The sequence below is a fragment of the Phoca vitulina genome, unplaced genomic scaffold (genome assembly GCF_004348235.1).
Source record: "Phoca vitulina isolate PV1807 unplaced genomic scaffold, GSC_HSeal_1.0 scaffold54, whole genome shotgun sequence".
In the NCBI taxonomy this organism is placed as follows: domain Eukaryota; kingdom Metazoa; phylum Chordata; class Mammalia; order Carnivora; family Phocidae; genus Phoca; species Phoca vitulina.
In genome coordinates, this window is record NW_022589757.1 from 4,462,397 (window position 1) to 4,485,558 (window position 23,162).

General features: G+C 43.4%; 1 protein-coding gene across 2 annotated transcripts in view; it reads left to right on the plus strand.

Moving 5' to 3' along the window:
• PLD5 (phospholipase D family member 5) overlaps positions 1 to 23,162 on the plus strand; it is a 416,609-nt gene that overhangs the window by 50,034 nt on the left and 343,413 nt on the right. The window contains exon 1 of one of the 2 annotated variants that reach the window (XM_032389319.1): positions 12,306 to 12,649. The exons of the other annotated variant lie outside the window; for it this stretch is intronic. Within the exon in view, the coding sequence (XP_032245210.1) occupies positions 12,647 to 12,649 (3 nt within the window). The 5' untranslated portion in view covers positions 12,306 to 12,646. Of the gene's footprint in view, positions 1 to 12,305; positions 12,650 to 23,162 lie in introns of those variants that run through there. 2 annotated transcript variants of the gene reach the window in all.

Sequence of the window (23,162 nt, forward strand, 5' to 3'; positions counted from 1 at the left end):
GCAGACTCCCTGCCGAGCAGGGAGCCCGATGTGGGACTCGATCCTGGGACTCCAGGATCATGACCTGAGCCGAAGGCAGTCACTTAACCAACTGAGCCACCCAGGCGCCCTACACTTCATCATTCTTAACTGAAAGAAACAAAACAGGGGTGCCTGGGTGGCTCAATCGTTAAGCATCTGCCTTCGGCTCAGGTCATGATCCCAGGATCCTGGGATCAAGTCCCGCATCAGGCTCCCTGCTCCATGGGGAGCCTGCTTCTCCCTCTTCTGCCGCTCCCCCTGCCTGTGCTCTCTCTCTCTCTCTCTCTCTGACAAATAAATAAAAAATAAAATAAAATAAACAAAACATTCCATGTGAAGATGAAGTAAGTCTCTTGTATCTATCCCTAATTTCACATCTCTTCCTCATTTCCCACAGACAATCACTATTATCAATTTGGTAAATATTTTTATGATCCATTTCTTTTTTGTTGCTGTTCTTTTTTTTTTTTTTTTTAGAGGACATTTACTGAGCCCTATGGCAGCCCCTGTTTTACCTGCTGTAGATACAGAGAAAAATAAAACAGAGTCTCTATTCTTGAGGAGCTCAGAATCTAGTGTGGGGGACAAACACTTCAAAACCAGTTGCAGTTGAGGGTGAGAAAGTTGAGGTCAGCCCAGGGGCTGTGGGTGCACAGAGGAGGGAGGGACTATCTCTGCTTCAAGGAATCAGGGAAGGCTTCCCGGAGGAGATGATGGTGGGCCAGGCCTCATAGCATAAATGCACCTGCTGGCTTGAAAAAACTGGGGAGGGACTTCGTGCCATGAAGAAGAGCTGAGCAAGGGCATGGGGATGTAAAACAGAATAGAGCCCTCAGGGAAGAGTGAAATGCCCAGCTCAGGGGGGACCTGGCCAGTGGTATCATTCTGCCCGCACCTCTCTTTCCAGCTCAGAACCTCCATCTCCTTCAGCTTTTTTTTTTTTAATTCAATTAATTAATGTATAATGTATTATTTGTTTCAGGGGTATAGGTCTGTGACTCATTAGTCTTATATAATACCTAGTGCTTGCTACAACACATACCCTCCCCAATGTCCATCGCCCAGTTACCCCATCCCTCCACCCCCCACCACCCCAGCAACCCTCAGTTTGTTTCTTATGATTAAGAGTCTCTTATGGTTTGTCTCCCTCTCTGGTTTTGTCTTGTTTTATTTTTCTCTCCCTTCCTCTATGATCCTCTGTCTTGTTTCTTAAATTCCATATATCATCGAGATCAAACGATAATTGTCTTTCTCTGATTGACTTATTTTGCTTAGCATAATACCTTCTAGTTCCATCCACGTCGTTGCAAATGGCAAGATTTCATTTTTTTGATGGCTGTGTAATATTCCATTGTGTGTGTATGTGTGTGTATCTATCTATCTATCTATCTCACATCTTCTTTATCCATTCATCTGTCGATGGACATCTGGGCTCTTTCCATAGTTTGGCTATTGTGGACATTGCTGCTATAAACATTGGGGTGCAGGTGCCCCTTCGTTTATGATCCATTTCTTTATACTTTTAAGATCTCTTCAATTCAGTAAATATTACTGACCTCCTGTTATGTTCCAGGCACCGTTCTGCATGCCTGAGATACATTGGGGAACAGAACAGATGCAAATCTTAACCTTCATGGAGTTTACACCCTAACTAAGGGACACAGACTTTTTTTTTTTTTTTTTTGCAATCATATGGTATATTGGAAGAGAAAAATGCATGGATAAAAGTAAAATTTGGGCAGCATGAGGGGAACCAGAGTTATGTGTATGGGTGGGCAGGAAAGGCATCTTTGACAAGGTGAGATTGAGCCAAGCCTTGAAGGAGATAAGGGAATTAGCCCAGTGGTTTCCAGGTGGGACAGCATCAGGGCAGAGAACCCACTGGGGGAGGACGTGCCTGGCATCACTGAAGACCGGCGGAGGCCAGTGTGGCTGCGCTGGAGGGGACAGGTGGGAGAGGCAAGGTGGACTTGATGAGGAGGGATGGTCCAGGAGACAGGGTCATGCGGGGCCCCGGGACTGTTGGAAGGTTGGCTTCAGCAGTAAATGGGAAGCCCTTGCAGGGTCGCAGTCGACAGACGACACACTCTGCCTGGGGGCTGTGTTGAGAGCCGATTAGAGGGGGCAGCAGTGCCATGAAGGGGACAATGACCGCAGTCATCCAAAGGGCGATGGTGTTGACCTTGACCAGAGTGGTCGCAGGGTGAAGAGGAGAAGCATTCACATACTGGAGGTGTTGGGAAAGTAGAGCCAGCTGAGTTTCTTACAGATTAAATTTGGAGTGTCAGAGAAAGAAAGGCGTTAAGGGAGATTTCTCTATTTTTTTGTTCTTTAATTGAGGTGAAATTCACATAACCTTAAATGGGCCATTTCTAAGCCTGCAGTAAAGCAGCATTCAAGGCCTTCACGGCGTTGTGCACTCACCACCTCTGTGCACCTCAGAGCATGTTCATCAACTATTCAGCAACCCCTCTGGGGCGCCTGGGTGGCTCAGTCGGTTAGGCGTCTGCCTTCGGCTCAGGTCATGATCCCAGGGTCCTGGGATCAAGGTCTCCCCTCCCCCCATCAGGCGGGGAGTCTGCTTCTCCCTCTCCCTCTGCCCCTCCCCCTGCTCCTGCTCTCTCTCTCTTTCTCTTCTCTCAAATAAACAAATAAACTCTCCAGAAAAACCCACAAAAAACCCAAAACCCAAAACCAACGCAGCCTCACTTCATTCTCTACTTGGCCAAGCCCCTGGAAACCACTAGTCTATTCTCTGTGTCTCTAGATTTACCTATTTCTGGATATTTCATGTAAGTGGAATCCTATAATATGTGCTGTTTTGTGTCTGGCTTCTTTCACTTGCTATTCATTTTCAGAGTTCATCCACACTGTGGCAGGTGTGAATGCTTCATTCCTTCTGTGGCCAGGTGACATTTCATGTATGGATACACCACGTGTTATCCACTCGTTCACGGGTGGACGCTGCGTTGTTCCTGCCTTCATAGCTGTTGTGATAGTCTTGCCATCCCTGCTGGTATACAGGTATTTGTCTGAACATCTATTATCCGTCCTTTTGGGGATATACGTAGGAGTGGAAATGCTAGATCATTTGGTAGTTCTCTCTCTCACTTTTTGAGGAACCGTCAAATTGTTTTCCACAGTGTGGCTGTGTCATTTTACATTCCAACCAGCAGTGTATAAGGGTTCCAGTTTCTCCACATCCTTGCCAACATTTGTTACTTTCAATTTATTAAAAAAAAAAAAAATTACTGTAGCCATCCAGTGAGGGTGATTCCAAAGTGTTTGGCCTGCAGGGATAGAGTTGCCATCATCGAGATGAGTAAGGCTATGGGTGAGAGTATTTCGTGGACGTGAAAGAGGATAGGACATCGTGAGCAGTGTTCAGTTTGGTCAGGTTGAATTTGGGATGTCTCTTGGACGTCCACGTGGCATTGTTGCATAGACTTGGATGGATAAGTCTGGAGCTAGCAAAGGAGGTTGGGGCTGGTGATATAATTTGGAAGTTGCTGGCATTTAATTGCTATTTAAAGCTATGAGGCTAGAAAGTAGATGGACAGAGAACCAAGGACTGAGCCCAGAGCATCCCAAAATTAAGAGGTTGGGCAGAGGGGGAGGGACATGCAAAGTGGACTAAGAAGGAACAGCCAGTGGAGTTGACAGAAAATCAGGAGGTTTGATGTCCTGAGAGGCCACGTGAAGAAGTCATATCAAGGAGGATGAATGAGTGATTGTGTGAAAGGCTTTCAGAGGACAGGTGTGATTAGAACTGAGTGTGGACGTTAGGTCTGGCGACAGGGAGGTCACGGGAAGTGTCAGTGGACGGCAGACACTGCATAGGTCATGCTTTCCAAATTTCGTTACAGGAAGTAAAGGAATGACACGGTGGCTGGTGGGGAAAATGGGGAGAAGGGAAGGTCTGTTTGTTCCTTTTGAAGGTGGGAGAAATAATAGCATTTTGTGTGCTGATAGGAATGATTTGGTATAGAGCAAAAAAATTGACTTTTTCTTGTAGAAAAGGGGATAATTCCAGAAGAGAAATCCTTGAGGGACCTGTAAAGAGACTGCCTTTAAATAGCAGCAGGGCTCCTTCCTCTTTGCTGGGGGGGGAGGTGGGGGGGTGGGGCGCAGATCCTGGAAGGCGGGCAGTTGGAGCCGTGCGGTCTGCAGAAGTGAAGGAAGACCAAAGGTCAGAAGCTGAGCGTGCAAACAGGAAAGAAGGTGTTGAAAGTTCAGGGAGAGGTGAGAAAATGTGAAACAGCCCTTCGGGAGAAGAGGATGAACGAGTTGATTAGCGTTGAGGAGAATGGCTGCTTGGGAACCCGAGGGATCCAGTGGCGATCAGGCGCGATGGAAGGTTCGGGTCTCTGCAGGCTCTGCCGAGGGGAGAGGGGAGGGTGGCATGCGTCGAGCCCTGGAGGACGAGCAAGTGCAAGGAGGCAGGACAAGAAGGGCATGGAATAGAGGATGCATGGGAGACAGAGATCACCCGGATTGGTATTGATTTCCAGCTGATGGAGGGGAGGAGAAGACCTCCGGGGCTGAGATATGGTGACACGGCTCTGTGATCAATGGGTCGCCGATCCTCGTGGGGGCAAAAAAAAAAAAAAAAAAAAAAATTCACTAGTGTCAGGATAGCAGAGAAAGTAGGAGGAAAAGGTAGAAGCTGGTGGTGATGATGTGGGAGCCAGTGGCTGAGACCGAGTGGGGAGTATGAAAGACATGGTCCAAGGAAATGAGATCCAGAGCGCTGGGAAGATCTCTTACACGTGTGATGGCGCGTCTGAAGTTAAGCCACAAGCAGTGATGGAAACATACCATCACAGAGAGAAAGCAAAAGAGAGCTGGCCTGGGGGTCAGTGGACACTGGGGACACTCGGGACACTGGGTATTGGGTGAGATCTCATCTGATGGCAGGAAATTGGAGCTGGGGTCTTTTTTGGGAGGAGGGAGGCAGAAGGAATGGTTTCAGAGGGGCAGGGAGGGGGCCAGGAGGGGCAGGGAGGACATTTCCTGCCAGCTCCTCATCCAGTTGTCCAGGGACTGGGAGGAAAATAGCTTTGCCTTGAGCAGATTGCAGGGAAGTTGGTGGCCCCAGGAGAAGGCCAAGTGTCTGTGGCGCCAGGAGGTAAAGGGAAGGTTCAGGAAGAGATGACGTAATAATAGTAGAGTATATAGATGATGTAATGGGTGTTTTGTTATAATAGATATTATAGATCTAGATAATATAATAGATCTGATAATGCACACATCATAGTATTGTTTTGTGCGTATAGAGTTTTTTAAAAAAAGGCAATGCAGCATCCAAAATCAAATCCTTCTAATGTGATTGCATCTCTCTTCGTAAATGTGTGACCTATAACTTGGAGAATCAACAGCTGCATACTAAAATAATACTCCAGCAAAGCCCCAGCACTTAAGAGGCTTTCAGTGACTGTTTGTGGAATAAATTAATATAATATCATTACGTCAGGTTGAGATCAAGGAGAAGTTAGCAGAGACCTGGAATTTCTAAGGAAATGTTCTGTTCCCCCCGAGGGCTCTCATATTCTGTTTAACAAATATTTCCTGAGAGCTGAATACCTGCTACATGCTGGCATTGAACAGGGTAGCTAAAGTCCCTGCTTTAACGGAGTTTGAATTTAAATGGGTACAAGTTCAGGGGCATGAGGCTAGATTTTTGAATGAAGAGATTTGTGCACGATTGAGATGTTTTTCCATTAGGCTCCCAAATATTATTTAAAATCTTATTCAGACGTGGGCTCATTTTTATTTATGTATAACTAGATCTTTTTACAATCCCACTACACCTGAGGGACACAGGTGTGTGTGTGTGTGTGTGTGCATGTGTTGTGTGTATAGACGTATGTGGTGTGTATATATGTGTGTTGTGTATGTATGTGATGTATGTGTGTGCTGTGTATATACGTGTGTGGTATGTGTGTATATGTGTGTGTTGTGTGTACGTGTTTATCGTGTGTGTTGTGTGTATGTGTGTGTGCTGTGTATATACATGCATGGTGTGTATATATGTATGTTGTGTTGTATGCATGTGTTTGTATGTGTGTGTTGTATGTGCATGTTGTGTATGTTGTGTGTTGTGTATGTGCGTATGTGCATTGTGTGTTTCTTTGTGGAGGAGCGGGCAGTAGACAAGGGAGGAAGGAATCCTCTCTTCTTGCCCCCCCCCCGCCTGCAGCAAGTGTGAAAGCCTAGGGTGTTCAGTAGAGAGCTATTGGAAATTGGGAAGTTCCCTTCTCCCGTAATTCACTAATCCTCTTTCTACAGATCGTAGAGTACTTTTGGATAAGTGAGTGGATTTTATTTATTTAAGTATGTACAGAAAAAATAGGCAAGAGTGTTCTAGGCATCTTTATGGTGTTTTATTGTAGATACTTCCTTTTTTTGCAACGCTAAAGATGTTATTTTTGTTCCCATTCAAATGCATACGTGGCAGGAATTAGACAGGGAAGACCTTGACCACAGTGGCCAGTGGGGATTTTGGTGCAAATGAAACCACAGACTCCTTTGGAAGGGACAGCAGGTTCTTGGCTCCAGGTCTGTGTCCCATGTGGGAATGGAGGCCCAGATTTTTTCAAGAGAAACAACAACAACAAAAAAAACCCTAGATTTTAATGAGTTCTCATTTTTTAAATGTTGGAAAAACTAATTTCCTTGTGTTTACAGTATGACGGAAACCAAAGAAGATATTCATCCCACAGGTGGCCAGTTTGTGACCTCTGAATTCTCCTGTCTCCAAACAAATGATAGCATTTATGACGTCTAATAACAGCCAAGGTCACTCCAGACTGGAATTCCAAATGTGCAAACTTCCTTGGGGTTTGCGCCTGCTTTGTGCAGATGTCCCATCAACCTCATCATCTCTAGGGCGGCACAGCCAGTAGAAGGCTCTGCCGTGTGGGGAATGTTCTGGATGTGCTCTGTGCAGCACAGTAGCCTCCAGCCGCGAGGACTGTCGGACCCTGGAAATGTGCCTAAGGTGACTGAGGAACTGAATTTTTTATTTTACTTAATTTTAGTTAATTTAAACTTTAAATAGCCAAGCCTTACTGTGGTGCCTACAAATTCTCATCCCCACAGAAGCCCAACCAAGAGTTACTGAATTGAACCAAACCAAGGTACACCTTTGATTGGCAAAATGGAGTAAAGAGAAGCTAGCTGTGCTGGTGGGGGCCGGGGCAAAGTTTTATACCTATAAATATAGGAAACTTCTAAATCAAGATATACTCTTAAATAAAATATGTTCCATCCTTCTACCTGGACAGATCTTTCTTCCTAATGGCCTGGAAGGCCAGGTTCCCATTTAGAATTCCTGGACTGCTGGGTCCCTGCCTTGGAGCATGGTGGCATGGGGAGAGCCAGCCCCTCTGTCCCCACCCGGCTCCACCCTGCACCACAAATGGCCCGACCAGTGAGCCGGAGCAGAGTGGAACTTTACCTAATGGGAGTGCCAGGACCATCTTCTCTGCAGGCTTCTGTTCCTATGGTGCGTTCTACCTGTTCCCGTTTTGGCTGTAGCTGTATTTGACTTTGACACCGCACACAGCTTGGCAGAAGTGCCATATATAATGAATATATATATAACAAATTCCTGTGCCGATCTGGGTCTAGACCCGCCCTCTGGGACGAGCATGATGATCGGATTGACGCCTCTTGGGATCTCACGGAAGTGCCTCCCTCATTGCCTCCAAACTGAGAGCTAATCACTTTGCTAAATGGGCTTGTGCTGAATTCTTTGGAGGCAAATTAGAACTGAACTTGGCTTTTAAAGAGTGTTTAAGAACTGAAACAAGGAATGGGGACAGATGTGACTCTGGCCAGAGGTAAATAAGGAGCGTTCACTTCATTAAGCTGCTTATTTACTATCACTGAATCATTTTCGGCGTATACCTCAGGAAACTTTTCTTACTTGGGGTGATCACTTACGCCCAAAGAGCTGGGCAGGCGAAGATACAGTACAGGTTGCTTTTAATCCATGGGTAAATCAGTCCAGCGAGTTCCATGTGATTAAGGCCATTAGCTAAAAATCAGGTATCTTAATGCTTAGGATGTGTACCTGGATTATCCTCATCGAAATAACGTCTTTCAAATGATTTATAAATTCTGATATTCAAGTAGACACAAGAAAAAAAAACCATAGTCGTTGCCATGTGTGTGCACCTATTTGCAGGTGAACACTTGAGCAGGGTCAGTTGGAGGATGGCTTCAGAAGCTGATTTTGAACCATCGATTGCTCATGTTCTTTCCTGGTTGGAGGTATCTAAGCCAGGTGCTGTGCCTGGTATTGAAAACTGGTCACCGCTCACAGCTGGAGGATGCTGCCCTTGTGACGCGGCAGCTCCCTCCTGTGGTGAAGAGGGAGAACAGGCACAGAATCCGTGCCCCTTGAAGGAAATCAAGTTCCCAGGCACAGAACCCGAAAGGGTCAATGGAGGTGGTCTGTGGCCATTCCGCGCTCCATTCAGCCCTCTCTAGAATTCAGGATTGTCCGTGAAACAGGCTCCATGACTTCCACTAGAGAGTTCAGACCCTGCAGAGGACTCTATATGTGACTGGTGCTCCCTTTCCTGGAGGGCGCTCACATTTTCTCCATGTCTCCTTAATTTCCTCCCTACTGTATCCACTTTTCTTGTTTAGCAACTATCCTGCAGGACTTCATATCTCATAAATAATACCGTGATCAAAGTTAATGTCAATATTTTATTGCTGAAATATGTTTTCTCCTGGGTGACTGTTCTTGTGATACAAATACTTGGCAATCTTGGGTGGTTTTAGGAAGTGATGGGTTCTTTTTCTCATTGCCTTGACCTAATTTTTCCTCTACCTACATCAATTCCAATCTATTGAAACAGAAACCTTTGAAACATTATTAGAAGCTGAAGGACATCCCTACATGCTTTATGATTCTTAGACTGAGTAGGGTTGCTTGAGATTAAATTTGAAAGCGCCATCTTGCCCTTGTGCTTATTTCTCAGGGATCCAGCAATCCCGTGTGCTTATTCCTAAGGGATCCAGCAATCCCGTGTGCCTATTTCTAAGGGATCCGGCAATCCTGTGTGCTTATTTCTAAGGGATCCTGTAATCCCGTGTGCTTGTTTCTAAGGGATTCTGTAATCTCTGGTCTATTTGAACTCTTGAAGCCCTGCCTTCTGAACTGGCTACAGCCGTGGGGCTGGGCAGGGGTGTGGATGAGGCCACATGTGTCCAAGGACAGAGCAAACCCCTGAGGCAGTGCAAGAGGGTAGGGTTTGGGGATCAAACTGGAGATAGGAGAACCAGGGAAAGATAAACAGTTGCCAGCCCTTCTCTCTATTCTTCTGAGGGGGTGGACAGGCATTATTCTGCCGCTGTGGAGGAATCAGTCTACTGCTCTTCATTTCCTCCAGATTCTTACCCCCAAAGGATTGTGGCAGCAAGGACTCAGTGTTGCAACGCCCGCAGGAGCTTCCAGTCTCTACTGGCTACATTTTTTGGAATGCCAAATAAACTTTTTATTAATGCAGGTCCAGCATTTCAAATACTGACCAGTGAATATCGAGCACTCTTTGGAGGGAGGTAGTCACATCTTGGTTGGGCTTCTCGTATACATTTTAAGTATCTTTTAAAGATGTGATAAAGATTCCATGAAGAAGATAAAATGGATTGGCTCCATTCAGAAAACTCTGAATGAAAGAGTGTAGCTATTTGTACACAAGTGTAAAAAAATTTCTTTTTGCACCCTCCAGGCTCAAAGGGGTGGGGGGCAGCTTTCTACGGGGCCTTCTGCCCCTGGGTCTCTCCATATCTAGCTGTTAGGGGGTGTGTGGGAGGATGGGGTCTGGGGGGTGCAAGAGGAAAGGACTGGCTTTTTGGAAGCCTCCATTTTTTAATGAAAGAATTTACTAATTGGTAGAAAATTCCAATTTTTCCCCCCGCTTCTCACCAGAGGTTTCTAACTCCCTGCTGGTGGTGTCTGGGGCTGGGTATCAATGAAGTGGCGGTGTTTCGGTGATGAGTGTCTTTTGAGAAAATCAAGCCTAGAAGTCTAACGATTTTGATGAACACAAGTATCCAAACAATTCTCGACATCAACAGACTCCTGACTCAGTCACCAGACAGACGGTTATTCAGAAATCCTTCTTCATGTTCCCTGGGGGTTTCTGCCCAAAGGTAATTTATTTGAGAAGAAGTCCATTCTGCTCAGGGACAAATAATGCCCATAGTATTCTTGTAGGAGCATTTCTCATTGCAGAGATGGCACCGATTCTAAATCTGCATAGGTTGGTGTAGGGCTGCAACAGGAAGGTAAAGGTGGTCCACAGATGACTTGTGATGCATCTCCAGCCTCCAGCTTGCTGTTGGGCTCTTGCAGAAGGGCCGGAGGAGGTGGCCCAGACAGCGAGGGCTGAGGGAGGAGGAAGAGCCCCGGTGTGGGCCCCATGTGTGCAGAGAGGCCTGGAAGCAGGAGTGAGCACAGTGATTTGAGGGAAGCGCACGGGGTTCTTTGGGACCTGCAGGGGCATGGTGGGAGAGCAAACTCGAAGAGCCCCCTTCACGAAGCCCCTTGACTGCGTGGGGAGTAGTCCGAGCTTCCGCTCTGTCAGTGGGATGCCATTCACAGATTTTATAGAGGGATAGCCTATTTACCGGGCGCGGAGAGGAGAAACTGCTGTGAGACGTAGCCATCAGGGGTGTCTGCTTGACGGGGGGAAGAGCGACATTGCACTTCGAAGAACAGGTAGAAGAAAAGGAAGACGCTCCGTTGATGCCCAAGCAGGGGGTGTCCACTGTTTACAAGATGGAGGCTGGCAGAAAAGAGGAGACAAGGCTCTCCGGCTGGTCGCATGGCCATCGATGTCACCACCTCAGTCCCGCGGGGTCAAGTGTAAGACGGCGCGGTGCAGGGAGCAGGGGTCACAGTGTGGTGGGGTCCTAGAGGTGGGACCATGACTGGGGTTCAGAATGAACTGAGACCCCCGGTGAGGCTGTGTTGTCTCCTCCCAGCTTGAGGACCAGCATCGGACATTCCAGGGTTCCAGAGCAGTCCTTTAAGGGTGTATGTGAATTTAAGAAGTATCTAGAACCTACTTTGTACAAGCACTGAGCTACGTCTTGGCCACTGAAGTGGGCTCTGTTGTCTCACCCGGGCACCTGATTTGCCTACTATTTTTGCTTTTCTCTTCTAAAAGATAGTTCCCTACAGGGAGTGAAAATGGGAGTAGTTTTCTTGGACTCCGTTCATTTACAGCTACTTCTTGATCCCACCAGGCCTGATAAATGCCATGGACTCTTTCTAAGAAATCAGAACCCTTGGCCGTCAACATGAATTTTACTGCTTGGGTTGAATTTGCTCTGGAGCAAATCGTTAGCTTTGCTGGAAGTCATTCCTGCCCTTTGTAGGCCTAGCCTGTTAGGGGATGGGAGCCTTTCTTTTTTCGGTGTGAGGAAAAGCAGTCACGAATACACCAGGCTCCAAGTAAAAGGAATTTTACCAATTTGTGGGGCTGCCCACACTTCCAACAATTATGGAAAATCAATGAATTCAGCCAATAAATACTGTACAATATATGGGTGCCATACCAGGGAGAGAGAAAGGAAGAAAACCAACGTGGCAGCTGCTTTACTGGACTTTACAGCAAGTGAGGAAGGAAAAGCAGGTAAGCAGTTTAGCAGTTAATCGCGGCTCTTGCTTATTTGTGCTATTATTTTCAAGCGTCCTGGCCTGAGCTTTGATTGCAGCCCTCCCTCTGCTGTGGGCTAGTTGTGTGGTTGACTCCTTCTGAGAGAGAGAAACATTTTTAAGCAATAAAATGTTGTCAAAACATAGGCAGAACAAAGAGCCCAGTGGTTTCTTATGACTGAGCAGACTCGGCCAGATTTAAAGCATCTTGGCAGATAGGGTCCCTGCATTTGAAGAACTTCTCGTTCATTTTTTAGGATAAAGCTATGCTTCATAGACTGCTTTGATGAGCAAAGAACTTTTCTTCCCACCTGTTGTTTGGATGTGACGGTGCGACACCAGATGGTGTCGTCCGGACTCAGGTCCTGTGTTCGGTCCTTGGCGCGCTCTGCCGACCCCCAGCAGTTGGCGCACTCTGCGGACCCCCCGCAGTGGCGGAGCTGCTGCGACCAGGTGCGCCCAGGGGCCGGCCAGTCCGGCCCTCCCTCCCTCTGTGTCCGGCCGGGATTGCAAGGGTGGCATTTCTCGTCAGGCTGGAGGTGTGTGGAAGTCGGCAGAGTGCCTGCATCCCCTGGGTCAGCTGGAGCTCCTGCTGTAATTTCATCCCACACCCCCTCTGGAAGAGAGAGAGAGCGAGCGAGATCTAATTGAATGTAGCAGCCTTTGGTATTTGCTTAAAATGCTAAATGAGAGACCCAGGTTCTGAAGAGCAGGTTCTCGGGGAAATTCTGAAATTGAAGCTGCAGCCCTTTCTCCTCGCGCTTGGTTTGGCGGATTTCCAAAGCATCGAGGCCAGCAACTGAGGGACTGAAATATAATCAGTGGCGATACATTTGCACCACATGAAACATTCTCTGCCTCCAGAGCCTCCAGTGGTTGTGGGAACGGCACGCCGGCCACAGCTCTTGGCTGCTGGACTCTGCAGGGAGGGAAGATTGGATCACAATGGTAAGAAACTCCAGAGTTTTCTGTAGACCTGGTTTGTGACCCAGGAAGGCATACCTGGCATCTGCCTGTGACAATGGCTGTGGGTAGCGTGCGGCTGAACTTGAGCTCTGGGGCACTGTCAGCTTTTTACTAGGAAGGGCAGGGTGCTTCGGTGCTTTGCCAAAGCACCGAAGCACCGACTTTTGAAAAATGATTCCTTCATGTCAGGAGCCTTGTAATTAATAAGGGCCGTTTGCTGGGCTGTGCCAGGGAAGGACAGTCCCACGGTGACCTCAGATGCGAGCCCTGATTAATGCAGCCTCCGATGTGTGCTCTTCCTCTGAAGGCAATTGTAATTTCCAGGAGGCTGCCTCCAAGAAATAATTGCCTGCTTTCTCGATATTTTCACGCGAGGGTACAAAGCCATTCATATGGAAGCAGCTCTCTTTCCTGAGGAGTGAATTGTCACAATCCTGTGAGTGTCACTGTTGATCGGAGGTGTCTGCACATTAACCACGACTAGAGCAAACTTCTAAGTGATTTTTTTTTTCTTTCCTTCAAAACTGTCATTTGCGGACAGCGACCAAAGGGGCCCAGGTTCTAAAAGAAAGTGTAAGTGACTTTGTTTTGCACAAGTTCGTTTGATTTGCCCTAGCAGAGCAAACATTGTCAGGGGGAGGCGTGCCTTCCTGGAAGCATGAGGTCTCTGGACGAGGAGGGGTTTGGCCATGGGGGTCGGTGCGCTGAGCCCGAGGCCGAGGTGACCAGTAGGGCTGCCACACGTTTCCTTTAAGGAATCCAGGGACGAAGGACATGGGTAATAATAAGATTATATAACATTTAGGAGAAAATATAACCTATTACTGTATAGAGAGAATGCCTGAAATACACTTATTTGACTGCACAGCTGATGTGTGGGAAATGATTATTCCGTTTATAATCCAGATGAATGAAGAGAGTGCTGATGAGGGATATGGGAATTTTTAGAAGTAAGTCTGACTCTCCAACAACTCAGAAAAGGGGACACTGGAACCAGATTGATGAGAATATTTCATTTCACTTCCTGCCCTCATCATCCATCCCCGATCACTCACTCATGAGCAAACAGACCCTAGAAACAGAGCTGCAAAGCTCAGGGTCATCTCCTCCAGGCTAGGATCTCTTCTAACCTGTGGGGAAGTCACATTAAAGACTCAGCTGTTTCTCCTTGACCAGCAGGGTGGGTAAATATCAACATACCCAGCATGAGGATTAAATGGGGGCTCCTTAGTGCTTTAGAATATTTTGCCTCAATTCTTGAGACATAATAATTCTTTTCTTCTCTTTATTAGCCCAAGAACATTCCTTTAAGGATTAAAAAGGACCAGGCTGAAATGCAGATAGGGTTCCTACCAGCGCACTTGAAGTGTGGGCATAAACTGAAGCATAGCAACAATCTTGTACAGTATTCAGGGAGACAACAAGGAGCCCGCCAGGGACTGAGTCACTTAAATGCAGTAGCACAATCTAAGGAAAGTATATAGACCTCTTTTAGGATTGCAAAAAAAAAGTTGGAAACATTACCCAGTTGTACATCCTTTAGTCTAATTGAGCTTTTCCGAACTGCAAACACTAAAACGATCACAGTTTTGTAGGGCAGATGTTCTAACAGCTAGCTTTTGCAAAGGGAACTGTACTTACCTTTCCTTGTAGTGAGAACTCTGTCCAGAGAGCAGGGGGTTGAAAAACCAGTCTTTGATGGTAAGGGGAGTAAATCTATAGGTTAGATTTTCATGAAGTACCTTCCATGATGAAAAGGAAACCAGTCATGTTTCTCATCATACAGATGTGATCAGTTATCTTACTTATCCAAGAGAAAAGACAGTCACTGTGTTTCAAACCCTCCTTATTAGAGTCAGGAGCATGTCAGGACTTGCTGGGTGTTCTACCAAGTAAGTCAGCCTGCTGTGGGCTCTGGCCTCAGATTGCCTGTTTTCATTTTATTTACAGATCGAAAGAAAATACATAGAGTTAGGGGTGCCTGGGTGGCTCAGTCGTTAAGCATCTGCCTTCGGCTCAGGGCATGATCCCAGGGTCCTGGGATCGAGCCCCGCATCAGGCTCCCTGCTCCGCGAGAAGCCTGCTTCTCACTCTCCCACTCCCCCTGCTTGTGTTCCCTCTCTCACTGTGTCTCTCTCTGTCAAATAAATAAAATCTTAAAAAAAAAAAAATACAAAGAGTTAAATCCATCCCACATAATTGCAAATAAGTTTAAGTTATTTCAAAGCAAAGGAAATGTGTGAATGCTTTCAAGGAATATTTACAAATATCGAGGACATACGTGCTATGTACCAAGTGTTTTAAATACTTTAATAATCCTCATCCTTCCTTTTAAGCAGATATTATTATTATTACCACTGTACTGAGGTAAGGTACAGAGAAGTTAAGTACTTTCCTAAAAACACACAGCTAGTAAAAAGTGGTGCAAGGGTAAGAACAATTACAAGACCCAAAAAATTAAAAAATTAAAAAAAAAAGAACAATTACAAGACCCTTACTTCTTTTTTTTTTTTTTTAAGATTTATTTATTTATTTTAGAGAGAGAGAGAGAGCACATGAGCGGTAAGGGCAGAGGGCGAAGGAGAGAGAATCTGAAGCAGACTCTGCACTGAGCACAGAGCCCAACGCAGGGCTCGATCCCACAACCCTGAGATCAGGACCTGAGCCAAAACCAAGAGTTGGACGCTCAACCAACTGAGCTCCCTCCCCCCCCCACCCAGGCACCACTCAAGGCCCTTACTTCCTAAGCCACCTCATCCTACAACCTTTTAGGGTATGGAGGAAGGTGAGCCAGGCTAACCCTTTGATGACCCAACCTCTAAAGCTTCAAATGATCTTTGGCATTTCTCTTTCTTCCTCATATCCAATCTGCTCCCAAGACACGTCTGTTCTTTCTTGGTGTCCTCTGTTTGGCTTTCTTGTCATTTGTGTACCAACACCATAATTCTTACCTTACGTTCCCACTATGGCCAATTTCCTTTAAACAGTTCCCTTAATCTGGGAGAGAGTCTAATGCTATAGAAAGAGGGTTTAAATGCACTCAGACCTAGAGTTAAATTTCTGCATTACCCACCTGTTTGTGTGGGTTTGAACAGTAAGTTTTTAAACTCTTTAACAGTTAGTGTTCTATAATGATTCAACAGTTGTATACATTACACAGTGCTCATCACGATGCTTAGATTTTTTTCTTAAAAAAAATGGATTTCATATTTTGCTTTAGATATGCCAAGCACCCATCTTTTATATTGCACACTTGAAACTAATATAACACTGTATAATAATTATACTTGAATTAAAAAATAAATTAAAAAAGCAATTAGTGTTCTTACTTGAAAGGGGGATGAGAGATTCTTACCTCTGTTGGGTCACGGTGATAATTGCATTAATGTTTGTGTAAAGTCAGAGGTCTGATAAGGCTAAAGGTCATAGTGGAGAGATGAATTGGAAGGAAGCTTTTGAAACTGTTGAGGTACAAGATGATCAGGATTTCAGTTAGGATGGTGGGGAGAAAATGAAAAAGCATCAAAGTAGGAGGACAGGTGCATGAACAATTCACCTGCGCCGGCCACTGATTTAGATGTGACCATGAAAAAGGAAAGCACAGACTCACACCTGAAGCAACTAACTCAAGAAGAGTGAGCAAGAGTCACCTGACTGTAGTTCCTACATCACCTGGCATGACGCCTCATACAGAATAGGTTGTGTATGTTGTTGAATGAATAAAAAAAGACACACATCTAGGAAGAAAAAGTGTGAGTTTTGTAGCCTGTCACCCAAGTCCAGTAAGGTATTTAGAGGTGAGTGACAACATAGTGTGTTCTGGGATGAATGTGGAGGCTCAAGATGCTAAGTGGCCTTTTAATTATGTTCCTGAAGAGAAGAAGGTGGATTCAGAGGGTCAGAGGATGTGCCTACACCTATATATATATCCGAAGGTTTTGGAAGTTTGAAGGTGATGGGTAGAGGGCAAATTGGAGATAGCCAGAAATGACTAATGACTTCAGGAAGTGTTCTTGATAACTGATTACCTGGAGTCACATTGATAAGATGGATGGAAAGATGTGGAAGAAAATGAGTGGATAATGAAGCCCCTCCCCTCAAAAAAAAAAAAAGCACACAGAATAAAAGTATTTTATTAATTAGAATAGGTAGGATACTAAGTGTCAGGAAGGGGTATATTTTGATGGCAAATTTTAGGGAATTGAATGTGTCGGTTGACTTTGAGTCTCTCCTTGAAGAGTGTGTCAGGAGCATTAAAAATTATAAATTGCACTAGCAGTAATATAATGAAGATGAATCGTTTCTCTTGTTCTTTCTGTGTCTTCTGAGAAGGAGCTGCATTCAATGGGCTCAAGGAAGTGCAAAGCTGAAAATAAGCAAATGTGAACTCGGTTCAGATTTCATCCCGTTGGTCAGCCTTATGAGTCCAGATGATTCATGATGGATGCTGGACAGGTCCCATTTGACGAGAAGACACAAGAGCAGGTGTATATGGGATGATGGATAAAATACCATTGAAGTTGTTGCTGATCAAGCCTAATGTTGATTGTAAAATCAATGTGATAGATGAAAGAATAAAGAGACTAATTAGACTAATTAGCTGGATAACCTAGAAATTAAATAGGTTCCAGGGAGGAGGTGCTCCATGGGGAGATGCTCAGAAGATTACGGGAGATGCTCAAATGGGATAGTTCAGGTTGTTAGCCTTAACTGCAACTTTAAATAGTCTCCTGTAAATGTGGACACGTGAATAGCATTAAAATCCTCCAATATATATCAAATCCTGGCTGTATCCAGTACTTCTGGTTGAACTTATGATAGGCAGGTTCAGCCTCCCCACTGTCTGATTCTCTTGCTTCTGTACTTCTCATCGGCATTCCCAGATGCCTGTTAGTGTTTGTCCCTCATCTTTTACTTCCCATCTTACTTTTGGGATTTAGCAATCCAATGTGTGGATTATCTGCCCAGACATCTTGGGCCCCTGAGGACTTTGGGGTCTATGAAGGGCCCAGACTCCCCAAAACCCACCACCCTGAGTCAACCCCCCTTGTCATGGCCCCACACAGACGGGCAAGCTTATTTGGAGGCATTTGGTGTTTGGATTCTGAAATTCACTGTGTTTGGATTTAAAGCTTGTTTTATAAAAGTACTTGAACTGATTTCCTTATTTGGTTAGTTACTGTGTTTTTTTGGTTTCAGTAGGGAAATCAAAATATAGGAAAAGCATGGATAGAAATGTTTTAAGAAATGGGTAAAGTCTCTGATAGAGAGAAAGGGGAGAAATCACACCAGTATATACTTAATCAGTCTCACTTTTTAAGTAACTGTTATTCTGTATCTATATGATTTTAATGTTTCCGACTGACACTATGGCTGATGAATCAATTCATGGAATGTGTGGCTCATCAGCTTCGGTGTTTCTCAAGGGCAGGCTATGTTGTAATATGTGCTACACCTAACACTTGCCCCGTTTGTGTTTACTTAGCATAGAGATTCTTTGTGAAACTATGTTTATAATGTATGTATAATGACACTGAAGAAGATGAATAGAATTTACCCAGGCTGGGACTTAGAATTGCCTGGTAAGTTTGGGTGAAAGTGCATTGACATGGAGTGGATGAATTTTTTAAGATGGACTGAATTGGTTCTGGGATTATATATGTTTCCTCTCCCCAGTTTTCTCCTTCTTCTGCTTGGAGTATTGATTTACTTAATAAATGGGTTTTAAGTAAAAATTTTTACTCAAGTATAACTTCTGAACGGAAAAAGTGCATAAATCATAGAGTACAATGCACATTTCTGCAAAATGAACACAGTCTTGTAATTAGCATCCATTCAAAGAATAGACCATCACTGGCACCGGAAGCCCCTTCATCCAGCCTTTCATGATCCTGACTTACAGCCCCCAAATCAAGTTTTACTTATTTTTAAGCTTTATATACTCTCCTTCCTTTTTATTTTTAAAAAAGAAGCAAATAATCCCATTTATGTAAACTTCTCTCAGTAGATCTCTGTGCATGGGTAAGGATAGAGAGGAATATGCTCACCACACTTAACAGTGGGGGATAATTCCAAATTTTCTTCTTCATTCTTTCTTATTTGAACGGTGTTCTTTATAAAAATGAGTGTATGCCATTTACAGAAAATATGTACTCAGTTTTTAAAGGAAACTATGATGCCTCAAAGTAAGCCTTTGAAATGTTTTATGATGGGCATTGGCCAGGATGTTTTTCAAGTCACCTGAAGGGCAAGTCTACATGATGCTTTCTGTGGTCCCATCAGAGGTTTTTTGAATGTCAGCAAGAGGTGAAAACCTTCTCTCTTGCTTCACACTGAAGTTTAAGGGAGAGCTATTACAAGTACTAGAAACAGTTGTAAATAGCAGTATAAATTATAAATGGCAAAGATTAAAATTTGTTGCAAGTTAATTATCAGTATATCTTGGCAAGAAATAAGTCTAATCAGAAATGATAGTCTTGCTAGCACTTTCACATTGAGATATAGCTGATGCTTTAACTTTAGCCGAGTTGCCATGAACAAGTGTAATTTCCCACGGGCCCCAGAGGAAGGTGGGTTTGATGGCCCCCCTGCCTTACATGGCCAACCATGACCCCTGGGAAAATGATGTCTGCCTGACCCATTTTTTTCTCAAAGCTTCCTATTACTTTCAAATGTGTTAAAGTAATATACTCTTATGCACTCTAAAGTCAGGAAATATAAATTCTGGTTTTATCTTAAGGGAAGACAGTACAGAGCAGTGACCCCAAATCTACAGGTAGCCTGACATGTGATTGAGAAAACTGAGACAAATGCACTTTTCTTTGTTGATTACTGATTTGACTTCCTTGATGGTTATTGGTCTGTTCAGGTTTTCTAGTTCTTCCTGTTTCAGTTTTGGTAGTTTATATGTTTCTAGGAATTTATCCATTTCTTGCACATTGTTCAGTTTGGTTGCATATAGTTTTTCATTATTCTTTTATAATTGCTTGTATTTCTCTGGTGTTGCTCCTCTCTCATTTGTGATTTTATTTATTTGGGTCCTTTCTCTTTTCTCTTTGATAAGTCCGGCTAGAGGTTTATCAATTTTATTAATTTTTTCGAAGAACCAGGTCCTGGTTTCACTGATCTATTTTATTATGGCTTTTGTTTCTACATCATTTATTCCTGCTCTAACCTTTACTATTTACTTCCTTCTGCTAGTTTTGTTTGTTGTTCTTTTTCTAGCTCCTTTAGGTGTAAGGTTAGGTTGTTTTTTCTGAGGTTTTTCATGCTTCTCCTGGTAGGCCTGTATTGCCATATGCTTCCCTCTTAGGATCAATTTTGTTGCAGCCCAAAGCTTTTGTACCATTATGTTTTCATTTTCATTTATTCTTTAACCTCCATGTATTTGTGGTTTTTCCATCGTATTGTGGTCAGAAAAGGTGCATGGTATTACTTCAGTCTTTTTCTATTGGTTGAGGGCTCTTTTGTGACCTAATATGTGATCTGTTCTGGAGAATATTCTGTGTGCACTTGAAAAGAATGTGTATTCTGCTGTTTTAGGACAGAATGTTCTGAATATATCTGTTAAATCCATGTGGCCCAGTATGTCATTCAAAGCCACTGTTTCCTTGTTGGTTTTCTGTTTAGGTGATCTCTCCAGTGATGAATATGATGCAAAAGTTCTCAATAAAATACTAGCAAACTGAATCCAACAATACACTAGAAAAAAAAAAATTGTGCACCACAATCGAGTGCGATTTATTCCTGGGTTGCAAGGGTGGTTCATTATTCGCAAATCAATCAATGTGATCCATCACATTAACAAAAGAGAAGATCAGAACCATATGATCATTTCAATAGATGCAGAAAAAGCATTGGACAAAATGCAACATCCATTCATGATAAAAACCCTCAACAAAGTAGGTTTAGAGGGAACATGACTCAACATAATGAAGGCCATATATGAAAAACCCACAGCTAATATCACCCTAAATGGGGAAGAACTGAGAGCTTTTCCTCTATCGTCAGGAGCAAGACAGGAATGTCCACTCTCACTACTTTTATTCAAAATAGTACTGGAAGACCTAGTCACAGCAATAAGACAACAGAAAGAAATAAAGAGCATCCAAACTGGCAAGGAAAATAAAGTAAAACTTTCACTATTTGCAGATGACATGATACTCTATGTAGAAAACCCTAAAGACTCCACCAAAAAACTGCTAGAACGGATACACGGATTCAATAAAGTCACAGGATACAAAATCAGTGTACAGAAATCTGTTGCATTTCTATACATGAGTAATAAAGCAGCAGAAAGAGCAATTAAGGAATCAATCCCACCAATAATTGCACCAAAACCCATACGGTACCTAGGAATAAACCTAACCAAAGAGGTGAAAGACCTGTATCTGAAAACTATAAAACACTGATAAAAGAAATTGAAGAGGACACAAAGAAATGAAAGATATCCCATGCTCATGGATTGGAAGAACCAATATTGTTAAAATGTCTACACTCCCCAAAGCAATCTACACATTTAATGCAATCCCTATCGAAATACTACCAGCATTTTTAACAGAGCTAGAACATATAGTCCTAAAATGTGTATGGAATCACAAAAGACTCCAAATAGCCAAAGCAAGCTTGCAAAAGAAAAATAAAGCTGAAAGCATCACAGTTCCAGAATTCAGTTGTATTACAAAGTTGTAGTAATCAAGACAGTATGGTACTGGCACAAAAATAGACACATAGATCAATGGAACAGAATAGAAAACCCAGAAATGAACCCACAATTATATGGTCAGTTAATCTTCATCAAAGCAGGAAAGAATATCCAGTGGAAAAAAGGCAGTCTCTTCAACAAATGGTGTTGGGAAAACTGGACAGCCACATGCAAAAAATGAAACTGGGCCATTTTCTTATACTATACACAAAAATAAATTGAAAATGGATGAAAGACCTAAATGTGAGACCTAAAACCATAAAAATCCCAGAAGAGAACACAAGCAGTAACTTCCTTGATATTGGCTGTAGGAACTTCTTTCTAGAAATGTCTCCTGAGGCAAGGGAAATCAAAGCAAAAACAAACTATTGGGACTATATCAAGATAAAAAGCTTGTGTACAGTTAAGGAAACAATCAGCTAAACTAAAGGCAATCTACAGAATGGGAGAAGATATTTGCAAATGACATATCTGACAAAGGGTTAGTATCTAAAATCTATAAAGAACTTATAAAACTCAACACCCAAAAAATGAATAATTCAATTAAAAAATGGGCAGAAGACATGAATAGACATTTTTCCAAAGAAGACATCCAGATGGCCAACAGACACATGAAAAGATGCTCAATATCACTTATGATCAGGGAAATAGATCAAAACTATAATATCACCTCACACCTGTCAGAATGGCTAAAATCAACAACACAAGAAACAACAGGTGTTGAAGGAGGCAGAGAAAGGGTAATCCTCTTATACTGCTGGTGGGAATGCAAACTGGTGCAGTCACTCTGGAAAACAATATGGAGGTTCCTCAAAAAGTTAAAAATAGAGCCACCCTACGACCCAACAATTGCACTCCTAGATATTTAGACTACAAGAACACTAATTCAAGGGGATACATGCACCTTGATCTTCATAACAGCATTATCTACAATAGCCAAGTATGGAAGCAGCCCAAGTGTCCATTGATAGACGAATGTTTAAAGAAGATGTGATATAGATACACAATGGAATATTACTCAGCCATAAAGCAGAATGATATCTTGCCGTTTGCAGCAACATGGATGGAGCTAGAGAGTATTATGGTAAGTGAAATAAGTCAGAGAAAGACAAATACCATATGGTGTCACTCATATGTGGAACTTAAGAAACAAAACAAAAGGGGAAAAGGGTGGGGGGAAAAAGAGAGAGACAAACCAAGAAACAGACTCTTAACTATAGAGAACTGCTGGTCACCAGAGGGATTGTGGGTGGAGGGATGGGTGAACTAGGCGATGGGAATGAAGGAGAGCATTTGTGATGAGCACCAGGTGATATATGGAAGTGTTGAATCACTATATTGTACACCTGAAACTAATATTACACTCTTAACTAACTGGAATTTGAATAAAAACTTAAAAAAAAAGAATAAACCCAATTAAAAGTTTGTTTTTCTTTTTGATTACAAAAGTAACACATGGCAATTGAAAAAGATTCAAAACATGCTGAAAATGAAAGAAGAAAAACACAGTCATTCAGAGCTAATACCTGTGGGTTATATACACGTAATTCTTGCCTTTCTTATATTCGTACACATGCTCGCACTCATATATACACACCAACGCATGTAATTTTTACTAAAGGCAGTAGGATAAGTCTTTCTTTAATTATATATTCACAATATCTTGCATGTTGCTTCATAGCACTCATCACTATTTTAAATTATTTATACTATTATTTGATTAACGTCTACTTCCTCAACAGACCGTAAACCCCCATGAATAGGAACCATGTTTCCCATTCTAATTTTGAT